At 32.9% G+C, this 15272-nt stretch overlaps 1 protein-coding gene across 2 annotated transcripts in view; it reads right to left on the minus strand.

The window, feature by feature from the left end:
- Prmt3 (protein arginine methyltransferase 3) overlaps nucleotides 1–15272 on the minus strand; it is a 121133-nt gene that overhangs the window by 90557 nt on the left and 15304 nt on the right. For both annotated transcript variants that reach the window (XM_027936681.2, XM_071616334.1), the window contains one exon: nucleotides 13198–13263. In XM_027936681.2, the coding sequence (XP_027792482.2) occupies nucleotides 13198–13263 (66 nt within the window). The remainder of the gene's footprint in view (nucleotides 1–13197; nucleotides 13264–15272) is intronic.

Here is a 15272-nt window from a genome sequence, read left to right on the forward strand (position 1 = left end):
AGAACAAATACAACAACCATAGGAGGGAAAAAAAGCCTCTGCAGAATTCAGTAACTTGAAGATTTAGGTTATAAAAATGATATTCCATTATTAGTGAAAGAAAGTATTTAGAAGATCTGAAGTTTAAGATGATTTGAAAGTAGGTGGGAAGTAATTATTTCTAAAATCAAGAATTTTATGTTTTTCTTGGAATAGTACATATTGAAACCTGCTCAGGTCACAGTAAAAATAAAAACAAGTCACCCAGGAAACATATTAAACAAAACAACACTTGGAAGTAAACTATCCTGTGAAACTACTGAAAACCTTAGTGCTTTAAATCTTTCATTATCAAAGCTCTAAAAAAAATCCTATATGCTTGTCCTAAATACAAAGTTATTATAGCGCCCTTCTAATGTTAAGTATAGAGTAAGCACTGCTAAGTGCATCAACTAATAAGACCAAATCTCTGTCTTAATGATACATGCAAACTTCTTGGAGAAATGAACAATGAATAAATAAAAGAATATAAAATGTTAGAAATGTTATAAAGAAACATTGAGTAAAGTCAAGGTTAAAGCAGAGGAAAGGGCATATAACCCTTTAAACTTTTAGTCAGCTCTGGGAATACTTTTTAAAATATATATTTTTAGCTATACATGAACACCATAACTTTATTTATTTATGTGGTGCTGAGAATCGAACCCAGTGCCTCACACATGCTCGGCAAGTGCTCTACCACTGAGCTACAACCCCAGCCCCTGGGAATACTTTTTGAATATGTGTAAGCAGAGAACTGAAAGACTTAAAAGAGTGTGTCATGCAAAGATCTGTGGAAATATATTCCAGCCATGGAAAGAATGATATTTAATACAAGGCATAAGATCCCAAGCAAAGCAAGATGGCCCATATGGCTGAGCTTGGTGGGAAAGAGGTCACTCGGAGGTGAGGGCAGGGATTGGTAGGGGAAAAATCACATGGAGCTCTGGATTTTTTATTCTAATAGTAAGTAACAAAAAGAACAACATATCTGTAAGAATTTATTATACTGCTGACCAAGTATTTCATTTTTATCACTAGTTTATATATTCATGTAGGTTTAAAAAATACATTTCTTATGTATCCTTCAAGAGATTTTTATGTATTTAAGAATCCACTCAGCTGCTCCTGCACAGGAATCCTGGCTGCTGTGTCCACACAGGTCCCCTGGCCTCAGCACCTGAACAGGACCCTTGGCCACCTGCCCACGTGGGAACCCTGGCCGGCCGCTGATCTCGTGTGGCTACACATCTATCAGCTTGGGGCTCCCCTGGTCACTACATCTTGGGCACTGCAACCAATGCCATAGTTGCCTACACCTGGGAACACTGGACAGGGTCTGGAGACAGCCGCCAGCCACAACACTGCATTCCACAGAGCTGCATTTCCAAACATGCTGCCCAACACCACTGCCCGGTTGGACCTCTGAAAGCAGCTGCCTCCATCTTGGGACACTTTTGTCACCAACTTGGGTTATCGCTGCTACTGCCATCGCCATCTTCATTTGTGACAACTCACAGCTTGGGATACCAGATGGGGCCTAGAAGCAATATCAAGGTACCTATAGTCCCCCAACTCCCCCCTCTCCCTGCAGCCACAAAACCAGCACAGTGCTTGCAGCTACATGGCCAGTCCTTAGCTTACAAAACCTGGTCCTGATCTGCCCCAAACAAAACAGCTCTCCACAATAGGTGTGTGCTGGCCTGTGAGAGAGAGGTTCCTGATTCGGAAGTAGAAAGGGAGGAGATGAGATACAGTTAAGAGACTAAATTAGAGACCAGGAATTTTGAGGTCTACAGGCAATATAAGGAGATAAGATCAGGCACCCACATCACACAAGCGGGCCTCAAAGGAGATCCTTTGGGTGCAGTCTCCCAACTGGGACCAGCAAGTACTATATCCCACCTCCGGAAGTTCCATCCCTAAGACCAACAGTCCCACCCTAATAACCTTCACCATCCTGAGGGTGGAGATACCAGAAAGTGCCCCAAACAAACCAAGATACCACATTATTAGAATCCATGGCCAGTACAGCAGAAGAAATATCAAAGAAGGAGTAGGATGTTCATAATTACAATGTTCTGAGAATTAAAGGATGATATAAGAGAGCAAATATAGGAAGCAAAGGATTATTTCAATAATGAGATAGTGATTTTGAAAAACAACAACAACAACAACAAAGAACAAACCCCCACAAATGAAATGAAGGAAACAATAAGCCAAATAAAAAACTCAATAAAAACATCACCAAGAGATTAAATCACTTGGAAGACAGAACCCCAGACAATGAAGACAAAATATATACTCTTGAAAATAAAGTTGATCACACAGTGAAGATGGTAAGAAACCATGAGCAGAACTTTCAAGAATTATGGGATAACATAAAAAGACGAAGAATTATTGAGATAGAGAAAGGCATAGAGTTATAAACCAAAGAAATGAACAATCTATTAAATGAAAAAAATATCAGAAAATTTTCCAAACCTGAAGAATAAATTGGAAAATCAAATACAAGAGGCTTAGAGGAAACAAATGTACAAAATCACAAGAGATCTATACCAAGGCACATTATAATGAAAATGCCTAGCATACAGAATAATGAGAGAATTGTAAAAGCCACAAGAGAAAGGAATCAGATCACATATAGGGGGAAACTAATTAGGATCTCTGCAAATTTCTCAACCCAGACCCTCAATGCTAGAAGAGCCTAGAATAACCAAGCTCTGAAAGAAAATGGATACCAAACAAGAATCCAGCAAAATTAAGCTTCAGATTTGATGATTAAATAAAAACCTTCCATGAAAAACAAAAGTTGAAAGAATTTACAAGTAAAAAGTCTATAGTACAGAATATCCTCGGCAAAATATTCCATAAGGAGGAAACAAAAAACAACAATGAAAATCAGCAAAGGGAGATATTACACTAAAGCACAAACCAATCAAGGGAGAAACCAAGTCAAGTTAAAAACCAAAACTAAACAAAAATGACCAGGAATACAAATCATGTCTCAATAATAACCCTGAATGTTAATGGCCTAAACTCACCAATCAAAAGACATAGACTGGCAGATTTTAAAAAAAGACCCAACAGTATGTTGCCTTCAGGAGATTCACCTCACAGGAAAAGACATTCACAGACTGAGGGTGAACAGTTGGGAAAAAACATACCACTCATATGGACTGTGTAAAGAAGCAGGGATTTCTTTCCATCCTCATTTCAAATAAAGTAGACTTCAAGCCAAAATTAATCAAATGGGATAAAGAAGGATATCACACAATGCTTAAGGAAACCAACCACACATTCAACAAGACATGCAATTATAAATATATATGCCCCTAGTAAGGGCATGAAGGTAGAATGAGTTAGATATCATTACCTTAAATACATGTATGAAGACACGAATGATGTGAAAATACTTTGTGTACAACAAGTGACTTGAAAAATTGTGCTCTATTTGTGTACTATGAAATGAATTGCATTCTGCCATCATGTATATAACAAGTTATAATAAACAAATAATTTAATAAAGAAAAAATATATATATGCCCTAAAACAATGGAGCATCTATGTTCAAGCAAACTCAATTTCAAGAGTCAAATAGACCACAACACAATAATACTAGGTGACTTTAACACACATCTTTTACCACTGGATAGATCTTCCAAACAAAAACTAAACAAAGAAACTATAGAACTCAATAATACAATCATCAACTTAGACTTAACTGGAATACATAGAATATTTCATCCATCAAAGAGTGAATAACTTTCTTCTCAGCAGCACATGAATCCTTATCTAAAATAGACCATATATTATGCCACAAAGCAACTCTTAGCAAAAACAAAAAAGTAGAGATACTACCCTGCATTCTATCAGATCATAATGGAATGAAATTAGAAATTAATGATAAAATAAAAAATAGAAGCTACTCCAACCCTGGAGACTAAATAACATGCTAATGAATGAACAATGGCAGAAGACAACAAAGAAGAGATTAAAAAATACTTAGAGGTAAATGAGAACAAAGATATAAATTATCAAAACCTCTCAGATACTATGAAGGCAGTACAAAGAGGAAAGTTCATTGCGTGGAGTTTGTTCCTTAAAAGGAAACAAAAGTCAACAAATAAATGACCTAACATTAAATTTCAAAGCCCTAAAAAAGAAGAACAAATCAATACCAAAAAAAAGTATAAGACGGGAAATAATTAAAATCAGAGCTGAAATCAATGAAATTGAAACAAAAGAAACTGAAAAAATAGACAAAATGAAAAGCTGGTTCTTTGAAAAAAATAAATAAAATTGATAAACCCCTAGCCATGCTAACAAAGGAGACAGAAAACTCAAATTACTAAAATCTGTGATAAAAAAGGAAATATCATGATGGACACTACAGAAATACAGAAGATAATTAGAAATCATTTTAAAAATTTGTACTCCAATAAAACAGAAAATATCGAAGACATTGACAAATTTCTAGAGTCATATGATTTACCTACTCTGAATCAGGATGATATACACAAGTTAAACAGATCAATTTCAAGCAATGAAATAGAAGACGCCATCAAAAGCCTACCAACCAAGAAAAGCCCTGGACCAGATGGATTCATAGCTTAGTTCTATAAGACCTTCAAAGAAGAACTAATAACAATACTCCTTGAATTATTCCATGAAAAAGAAAAAAAGGGAATACTTCCAAACTCATTTATGAGGCCATATCACCCTGATTCCAAAACTAGACAAAGACACATCAAAGAAGGAAAACTTCATAACAATATCTCAAATGAACATAGCTGCAAAAATTATCAGTAAAATTCTGGCAAATCAGATACAAAAACATATTAAAAAGGTAGTGCATTTTTTAAAAAATCAATTAAAAAAAAAGATAGTGCACCATGATCAAATGGAATGCCATACCAGGAATGCAAGGCTGGATCAATATACGGAAATCAATAAATGTACTCATCATACCAACAGACTTAAAAATAAGAATCATGATCATCTCAATAGATGCAGAAAAAGCATTCAACAAAATATACCTCTACTTCATGTTCAAAACACTAGAAAAACTAGGTCTAAAAGGAATATATCTCAACAATGTAAAAGCTATCTATGCTAAGCCAAAGGCCAACATCATTCTAAATGGAGAAAAATTGAAAACATTCCCTCTAAAAGCTGGAACAAGATAGGGATGCACTCTTTCACCACTTCTATTTAACATAGTCCTTGAAATTCTAGTCTGGGCAATTACACAGATGAAAGAAATTAAAGGGATATGGGTAGGAACAGAAGAACTCAAACTATCCCTATCACTCAAACTATCACATGATTCTAAAAGTATCTGAAAAATTTCACCAGGAAACTTCTAGAACTAATAAATGAATTCAGCAAAGTAGTAGGATATAAAATCAACACCCATAAATCAAAGGCATTTCTGTACAACAGTGACAAATCCTCTGAAAGAAAAACTAGGAAAACTACCCCATTTAAAATAGCCTCAAACAAAATAAATTAGTTGGGAATCAATGAAAGAGGTGAAAAACTACAATGAAAACTACAGAACACTAAAGAAAGAAATTAAAGAAGCCCTTAGAAGATGGAAAGATCTCCCTTGTTTTTTGATAGGCAGAATTAATATTATATCAAAATGACCATACTACCAAAACACTATACAGGTTTAATGCAATTCCAGTCAAAATCCCAATGACATTCCTCAGAGAAATAGAAAAAGCAGTCATGAAATTCATCTGGAAAAATAAGAGACCCAGGATAGCTAAAGCAATCCTTAGCAGGAAGAATGAAGCAGGTGGCATCTATACCAGACCTTAAACTATACTACAGAGCAATAGTAACAAAAACAGCATAGTATTGGCACCAAAATAGACTTGTATACCCATGGTACAGAATAGGGGACACATAGACAAACCCACATAAATACAGCTATCTCATACTAGACAAAGTCGCCAAAAACATATATTGGAGAAAAGATAGCCTCTTCAACAAATGGTGCTGGGGAAATTGTAAATCCATATGCAGCAAAATGAAATTAAGCCCTTATCTCTCACCATGTATAAAACTCAACTCCAGGTGGATCAAGGACCCAGGAATTAGAACAGAGACCCTGCACCTATTAGAAGAAAAAGTAAACCTAAATCTTCATGATGTTGGATTAGTACCCAACTTCCTTAACAAGACTCCTATGGCGCAAGAAATAAAATCAAGCATCAATAAATGGGATTGATTCAAATTGAAAAGCTTCTTCTCAGCAAAAGAAACAATCTGTGAGGTGAAGAGAGAGCCTACAGAAAGGGAGCAAATTTTTACCACATGTACATCAGATAGAGCACTAATCTCCAGGATATATAAAGAACTCAAAAACCTTAATTAACACCAAAAAAACCAAATAACCCAATCAATAAATGGGCTAAGGAACTGAAAGATACTTCTCATTCAGAAGATGATATACATGTGATCAACACATGTATGAAAAAATGTTCAACATCTCTAGCAATTAGAGAAATGCAAAACAAAACTACTCTAAGATTTCATCTCACTCCAGTCAGAATGGCAGTTATCAAGAATACAAGCAATAATAAGTGTTGATGAGGATGTGGGGAAAAAGGCACACTCATACACTGTTGATGTAACTGCAAATTGGTGCACTCAATATGGAAAGCAGTATGGAGATTCTTTGGAAAACTTGAAATGGAACCACCATTTGACCCAGCTATCCCACTCCTTGGTTTATACACAAAAGACTTAAAAACAGCATACTACAGTGACATATAGCCACATCAATGTTTGTAGCAGCACAATTCACAATAGCTAAATTATGGAACCAAACTAGATGCCCTTCAATAGAAGAATGGATAAACTGTTTCATATATACACAATGAAATATTACTAAGCATTAAAAGAGAAAAATCATGCCATTTGCACGTAAATGGAGGAATTGGAGAATATCATGCTAAGTGAAGTAAGCCAATCCAAAAAAACCAAAGGCTGAATGTTTTCTCTGATAAAGTGGATGCTGATCCTTAATGGGGGTGGGGAAAGCATGGGAGGAATGAAGGAACTTTGGATAGTAAAGGGGAGGGAGGGGAGGGCAAGGGGCATGGGGGTAGGAAAGATGGTGGAATGAGATGGACATCATTACCCTGGGTATATGAATGAAGACACGAATGATGTGACTCTACTTTGTGTACAACCAGAGAAATGAATAATCGTGCTCTATATGTGTAATATGAACTGAAATGCATTCTGGTGTCATGTATAACAAATTAGAACAAATAAATTAATTTTAAAAAATCTACTATATATCTTTCCTTTGCAGTTTTACACAAATGTTAACATATTGTACCCATGAGATATATACTGCTATTTTTAAACTAGGAATATCATTTAGAAATCTTTCCATGTCAGTTTATAGAGCTCCTTTCTTTTATGTAGCTGTATAAGATTCCATATTATGGCTATACAATAATTTACCGATCCAATTCTCTACTGATTGGCATTCGGGTAGTTTTTGACATTTTACTATTGGAAGAAATGCAATAAATAACCTCCTTTTATTTATAGAATAAATCTATAGAATATATTCTTAGATGTTAAAACACTGGATCAAAAAGTACATACATATTCATAATTATGCTAGAGGTAAGCGCAATGATCTCCATAGGTAATTCTACTCATGAAGATTCCAAAGGGCAACATGCAAATAAATGCCCCTTTCCTCACATGAAACTAGCATATGGAACAAAAGAAAAAGTTTTGAGATGTCTGCCAACCAAAAAACAATGATAATATTGGTCTAGTTTTAATATATATTTGTCTTACCATGAGATTTAGATCATTCTATATATAAACTATCTACTTATATCTTTTCCCCATTTTTTTCCACTGAGTTGCTAGTTCTTTTATCAGTGTAATCGATTTTTATGAAATAAGAATTCTTTGGGGTTGGGGATATAGCTCAGTGGTACAGCATGTACTTAGCAAAAATAAAAAAAGTTCTTTTTAGATTAAAGAAATTAACTTTTTAAAATATGACTTCACAATAATTTCTCTCAGCATATTTTTTATCTTTTGATCCAATTGCCACAATATCAGTCATTAAATAGTATGATTTCCCCACTAATTTGTTATATGCCCTTAATAGTGACTAAAATTTATGTGTATATATCGATCTATTTCTGGATTTTATTTCTGCTCTGCTAATCTATATATTCTTGTGTTGGTAATTATTTTAGTTACAGAAACTTTACAGAATGTTTTCATACCTAGTGAAGCTGGATGATCTTCAATGTGGGTTTTTCCCCACAGTATGTATGGATAGTTGTCCTTATTTTCCTATATGAACAAGTGAATCAGCTTGTCCAGGCTTAAAAAACATCTTAGCCATGTTCTTAGGAATTGAGTTTAAATACAATTAATTCAGAGAAAAGAAAAAATTTTAAGTTTTCTTATTCAAGAACATGATATGACTTTCAATTTGTATCATTTGTTACATGCTTTACATTTTTTAAAAATAAATCCTTTTCATATGTCCTGCACATTAATCATTCCTCCTATAAATTTTTTTGTCTATATTATTTACTATTAGAACTGCATTTTTTTCAATTATATTTTGAAAATATAATTTGTTAGAATTGAATCAAAAAGAGAGAAATCTAAACAGCCTGATTTCCACTGAATAAATAAATTGTAAGAAGACTACAGCACTGTGCCTCCTTATCCTCTACCCAGATGGTCTCCTAGTGGGAATGTGTTGTTGCACACGTGGTCCATCTGGTGAGTCAGTACATTTTAGCATAATTACTTTTACATACATTAAGAATTTGCTTTTAAGATGTAATCCATACAAAATTGTTGCAAACAAAATAATTTTTTAAAAATATTTATTAACACAATAGTATGTCATAAGTTTCTGGGAAAACTCAATGAGTGATTTGTGTGTGTGTGTGTGTGTGTGTGTGTGTGTGTGTGGGGTTCTGGTGACTGAGCCAAGTGTCTCACACAAGATTTAGTTGAAATAAAAGACTGACAAAAATAAAAATAAAAGGTCAGTAGGCAATTAAGAAACTTGATTAAATGGTGCTTCGGCAATGGTGTATACGAAGATCATCATATTCACATACAATTTATGGAAAGACAAGATAGCAGCACCAACACCAAGCAGGGGTATACCCTTTTTGACTCTTGAGAGTCCTCTGCTAGGAATTAATTTTAAATTGTACTCACGTACATAAGAAATATTTTTATTATATGTAATATTATTTCTAAACTAAAAACTGAAACAATTTATGGACATTCCTACACTGGATGTATAAATCATTAAAAAATGTTAGAAAAAAAGATACTCAACATCTACTATCAAAAAAAAAAAAAAAAAAAAAAACTGAGGAAAAAAAAAATGAAGGTTCATAACAAATGATCTCCATGAAAAAATTTCTGAGTGAAGGGTGTGTGTATGATACCTCAATTAAATGTGTTTTCTATGAAACTACACACACATACATAATTCATATGTATATACATGAGTGCACACATGTATGATTTTCATTTAATTCTCATTTTGCAAATGAGAACACTGAGCTTCAGAGATTAAAAAACAGGTTTATGATCATACAGTTGGTAAATTAGAGCGCTTATATTCAAACATAGATAGATCTGCTTTTAAAGCCTATAATTATATTTTAAATTGTACTTTATTACATATAACCCAAAATTCAGCAGATACACTAAAACTTGACAAAATCAAAAAGTTATTTAATGAAATGATAAAGATGTTGATTTTCCTTAAAAAAAAAAAAAAAGAAAGAAAAAGAAAAAAAAAATGAACCAATTATAACTGTAGATAATAACCAGAAGCATAAAAAGGCACCTAACTGGGAGCTTCCTCAATGGACTACAAATAGAATTAATTACAAGTGGGTAAAAACAGGATTAAAAGCTACCCAAAGTTAAATTAATTTGAGATACCATATGGTCCCCACAGGAGCTTGTGAACTGAAACAATATTAAGAATGGAAGAAAGCAAAGGAGACAGGGAGAGATGAAAGAATGAAGAAAGGAAGAAAAACATTTTCATTTCAAGCACTTTTTGAAAAATAAACCTCTCCTGTGTGATATAGATGCTGGTGCTATGATACCAAGTTTGTTTTATCTAATGGTGATAAAAGTAGAGTAACAGTAGTAAATTTAGGAAGAACTCTGTTGTAACTTTATAAATTTGTAAATAACTTATATTTAAATAATTTATGATCATATCCTGTTATGGCAAAAAAATCATATAATATATATGTACATATATGAGAAATAGTGTTAATTAGTAGGTAGCTAATGGGTCCCACCCCAATTCCTAACTCATTCTATATTAATGTGCTGGTACTCAAAGTGTGGTAACAGGGGAAAGGACACTAAACTAGAGTAAAAAAGCCTTAGGGTTTTTAGCTGTGTGTTTTGAAAAAGTCAATTAATCTACTGGTTTGAAATAAAGTCACACTACATGTAAAATGGAGATAAGTACTGCCTAGATATAAGTATATTACATAGTGACAAAAACATGTCTGAAAATTATCTATAAATTATCAAATGATATTTAAATATATGGTATTATATTTTCTAAATCTAGCTATAGTTTAATAAATGAATCATGAATCATTTAAATATACAAAACTTATGAAGGCACAGAAAAAATGCATGTTCTATATCATATAGAAGGCAAGGACTGTTCCAACTACTTCTGATAAGCTTTCTATACAGAAATAAAACACCTTCATTATGTTTCTAATGTTTTAAATTACAGTGTAATAAATACATATTATTTTTACTAATTTTTCAAAACAAAACAAAACAAAACAAAAGCTCTAGATTATTTGTTAATTTTAGAAAATCCTTTCATAAATGTGCTTTAAGAAGCGAAAAACTGAGCTGGGCATGCTGGCACATGCCGATAATCCCAGCAACTTGGGAGGCTGAGGCATGAGGATCATAAATTCAAGGCCAGACTCAGCAAATTATCAAGGCCCTAAGCAACTTAGTGAGACCCTGTCTCAAAATAAAAAATAAAAAGGTCCGCAGATGTAACTCAGTAGTAAAGTAAACCTGGTACTAAAAGAAATCCCCAGTACTAAAAAATAAGAAAAAATTAAAAATCTAAAATATTTTACATTACAGTACACTTCCGAGAAGCAATAAATGGCAAACAAAACTCATCATACAGTGATTAAAAAAAAACACAAGCATTTTAGGCAAAGTACAAAAGAAAATACTCTGAACTTATTAACAAGCCCTTTTTCTACTCTGGCATGTTCTCTCACTTAGTAAAAGGTACAAATGGAAACAAACAAAGTAATTAAATGGTTAGTGTTTTTCATGGTACTTTAAAAATATGTAACATAATAATACTGTCAATAACTAAAAACTAGAAGCAAAAAAGTGACGGTTCAGTTCTATGAACTCAGTAAGAATTGTTGCACATTTATAGAATATCCACAAATACTTAATTTTCAAATAATTAAACCTTATGATTACTAATACTTGAGCCCTTTCAGTATTATCTTACCTATTACAAGACAGAAGTCTACTCAGGAGCACACCAAAGAAAAAAGCTCCAACTTACTTTCTTAAATTCCTCATGGTACCATATCATGAAATATTGAGAGAAGAGGGCTCAAAGCCAATCAAAATGGATTTGAAAATTTTTACAGAAAAGGCTCAAAAGGATATCACTTGCCAGATATCATACATCTGGTTCCTGATTAGCCAATATTAGCAATTCCCAGATCAATATATACTTCATTTCTACACAATTTATTAAGAATAAAATAAAAATCTGGGTATAATTCAACTAGAAATAAAAAATATTTACTACTAACATAATTTGCATCACTATAAACAAAGTGTTTTTTTAAAAAAATACATACTGAATTGTTTCTAGCATGAGTACAAACATAAAAACTGAAAAAATGATTAGTCTCCACTAAAATAACATAAGACAAACAAAAGAGCTATGTACAAAGAACTGATAGTAACTACAATTTTAAAAATAAAAACAATTTACTTGTCTATGAAGGGAATCAGCAAAACACACACACCATTATAAATCTTTCACAATGGGTAATTCTTTGCACAAAAGATATCAGAGCACAATATAAATTTAGGACATTCCTGTCTAAGCTAAGTCACAAGTGAAACTGCTTTTTAGGAAAGACATACAAAAAGTGAAAAGGCAGTCCAGATTATATCCCAAATAGCATAAAAAGTAAGAAAAGTGGTTCTCAAAAAAAAAAAAAGGTTTATTCACTGTTGCTAATATTATGTAAAACCCATGAAGTAATTTTAGAGAAGGATCTTTTAAAATGGAAATGAAAAAGGCTTTATAAAATCCTGATATGTTTTCAATATACATATTCTTGAAATGAGAAGAGTATGGAAACATTCCCAAGCAAAGGTATATAAATGGCAGAGATCATGATTTTTGACTAAATTATTTCTAATGAAGAGGAAAAAAAAGAGAAAACCTGAACTTTCAAATAATCACATCAATGTAGAGAGGGACAGCAAAAGGGAAGGAGAAAAGGAGGAAGAGACGAAAAAGTTAAAGATTCATACAGAAGGAAGAGCAAATGATACAAAAGTCAAACATGTACATATATGCTATCACCTTTGAAATAAATAAGTATTAAAACTATAAAATATAAAGTTTCTTATACAGGGGTAAATCAATAAGGTTATTAAAAGAAAGCATTTAAATGAATTCTACCTTATAATATTTAACTCTGCTTACTAATACATTCTTAAGATTATTACTTTTAACTACTAACCATGAACTAGAATAATGATATGGGCTTATCTGATTGTGACTTGATATGGGGCTTATCTGATAAACTTGAAATTCACAGGAATTACTATAAATTATCTGGATAAACAAAGTTTACAAAGGCTCTGTCACAATAATTAATGACTTTCAATTTTAAAAAACAAATATTGACTGACAGCACCAATCAGCATTTTCGTTATCAGAATCTTGCACCATAGAGTAGCATCATAAAAGTCTTCCATGAAATAAAGCCCGGGTATGTTAAATCAACCGCTATCACAATGATGACTGAAAAGGGGACTTTTACTGCTCAAGAACTACATGAAATGTACAATTCTATTAGCCAAGCTACTCACCTTGTCTTTGAAGATATGTGGATTTTGATATATAAAATCTCTGTAGCTTTCTGTTCGTACTTTGTCCTGCAGGAGAGAGGAAAACATCATGTTTATAGGGCAGTGTGAATAAATAAAAAAAAATCTTTGGAAGATTTTTGCCATTTTATGACACATTGCTAGTTTCTACAGCTACAGTCTACCTAGAAAATCAAGCTTTTTTTTTTCCTAAAAAGAAAACAATAAAGAATAGGAATAACAATAACACAAAGAAAGCATTTGTTTAAAAAACACTGAAAGTCAAATAAGATCTATCCACATTCTTTTAAAAATGTATATATTTTTCTTTCTACATGCATTATCACTATAGAACTTCAAGTGATAATTAAAACCAAAAGATTATTTTGCTCATTTAAGTAGGGCCTGGAATGTGAAGCCCAACTCCCGGCTCTACAGCTCTATTAAAATAAGGAAAGAAGAAACAAAACAGATAAATGTAAAAGTTGCAAGTGCACATGAAAAATGAAGCTAAGCTGAACATGTTTTTCTAAGAAAATCATTATCAGTGCCTATATGATTTATAATCCCATTTTATTTATAGAAATTTCTGTAGTAGGAAATGATGCTTAAAAGCCTGAAACCTGAAAGTAAATCATTTGAACCCTGCAGCTCACATTATAAGATCCTGTACTCTCAAGTCCATGTGAACTGTGACCAAGGTAGGCATTCAACATTCTAACATTTACAATGGCTCATAAGCAGAGCTCATTCCCTAAGTTGAGACACACAGAGCCTGCAAATAAGGCACTTAAGAGTTTTGCTGCCAAGTAACTAAAATATGACAAAATTTGATAAAATTAAATATTACAAAATGAGAATTCTAGTTGAGGGTTTCACACTAGGTTAAAAAAAAAAGTAGTTGAGTTGACCCTCTGTATCTATGGGTTTCACATTTGAAGTTTTAACCAACTGAAGACAGAAAATATTTAAAACAAATAATAACTCTGGGCACAGTGGCATGCATCTGTAACCCAAGTTACTAAGGAGGGTCAGGCACGAGGATCAAGAGTTCAAGGCCATCCTCAGCAACTGAGCAGGACCGTGTCGCAAAATTATATATATAAAAAAAAAAAGGCTGGGAAATTAAGCTCAGTGGTAAAGTTCCCCTAGGTTAAATACTAATACCATTAAAAGAGAGAGAGAAAGAAAGAAAAGAATTGCATCTGTGCTGAACATGTGCAAGACTTTTCTTGTCATGATTCCCTTAAAAATATTGCATAACTCTTTACATAGCATTTACAATGTACTAGGCATTATAAATAAAACAGAGATGACTTAAAGGTATAGAGCAGGATGTGGGTAGACTGTATGCAAACACCACATCATTTTATATAAGAGACAGGAGCATCTGCAAATTGTTATTCTCTGTGGGTTTTGGTATCAATCCCCCAAGGATACCAAATAACAACTACAGTTACAATAAATTTCAATATTATCAAAATGTTATACAAACCATACCCCTCAAAAAACATTTTCATGTCAATATTGAGGCTTTTAGATTTTAAGTTCCTTTAAGAATTACTAAGAGATACTAATAAACATATTAAATGTTTAAATAAATTTAAATATATTAACCAATTATCTAAGCTTATTCCAAATGGTCCTTTTTTAAACCATACCATTTTATACATTTTTATCTTTTTTATACTCTTCTCATCCTATAACCGGTGATCCTTGCTGAAACAAGAAAACCTACAAAGGGTGCACATCGGTCATGATTGCAGTCACTTGGAAAGCTCTCACCAATCACCCTGCCTCACACCAATCCAATTTAATCAATAGAATCCCACTACTGTCCCAACTCCACGCACTGCTGCTCGACTGAACTATAATCTTTCATTCTGGCTCTCTCTATGTATTCATATGATTTTGTTCATATGCTTACCCCAATGCAATGAAATCCAAAGTATGCCAAACACAGAACCCTGCATCTAACAGAGCTTCAATTTAAACTGAATTTTTGAAAGAAAAATGTAGTAAATGTTAAAATGCAAGCAAATAAAAACTAACCTTCACAATCCTTCTAAAAATTTATT

This window comes from Marmota flaviventris, chromosome 9 (genome assembly GCF_047511675.1).
Source record: "Marmota flaviventris isolate mMarFla1 chromosome 9, mMarFla1.hap1, whole genome shotgun sequence".
Taxonomy (NCBI): domain Eukaryota; kingdom Metazoa; phylum Chordata; class Mammalia; order Rodentia; family Sciuridae; genus Marmota; species Marmota flaviventris.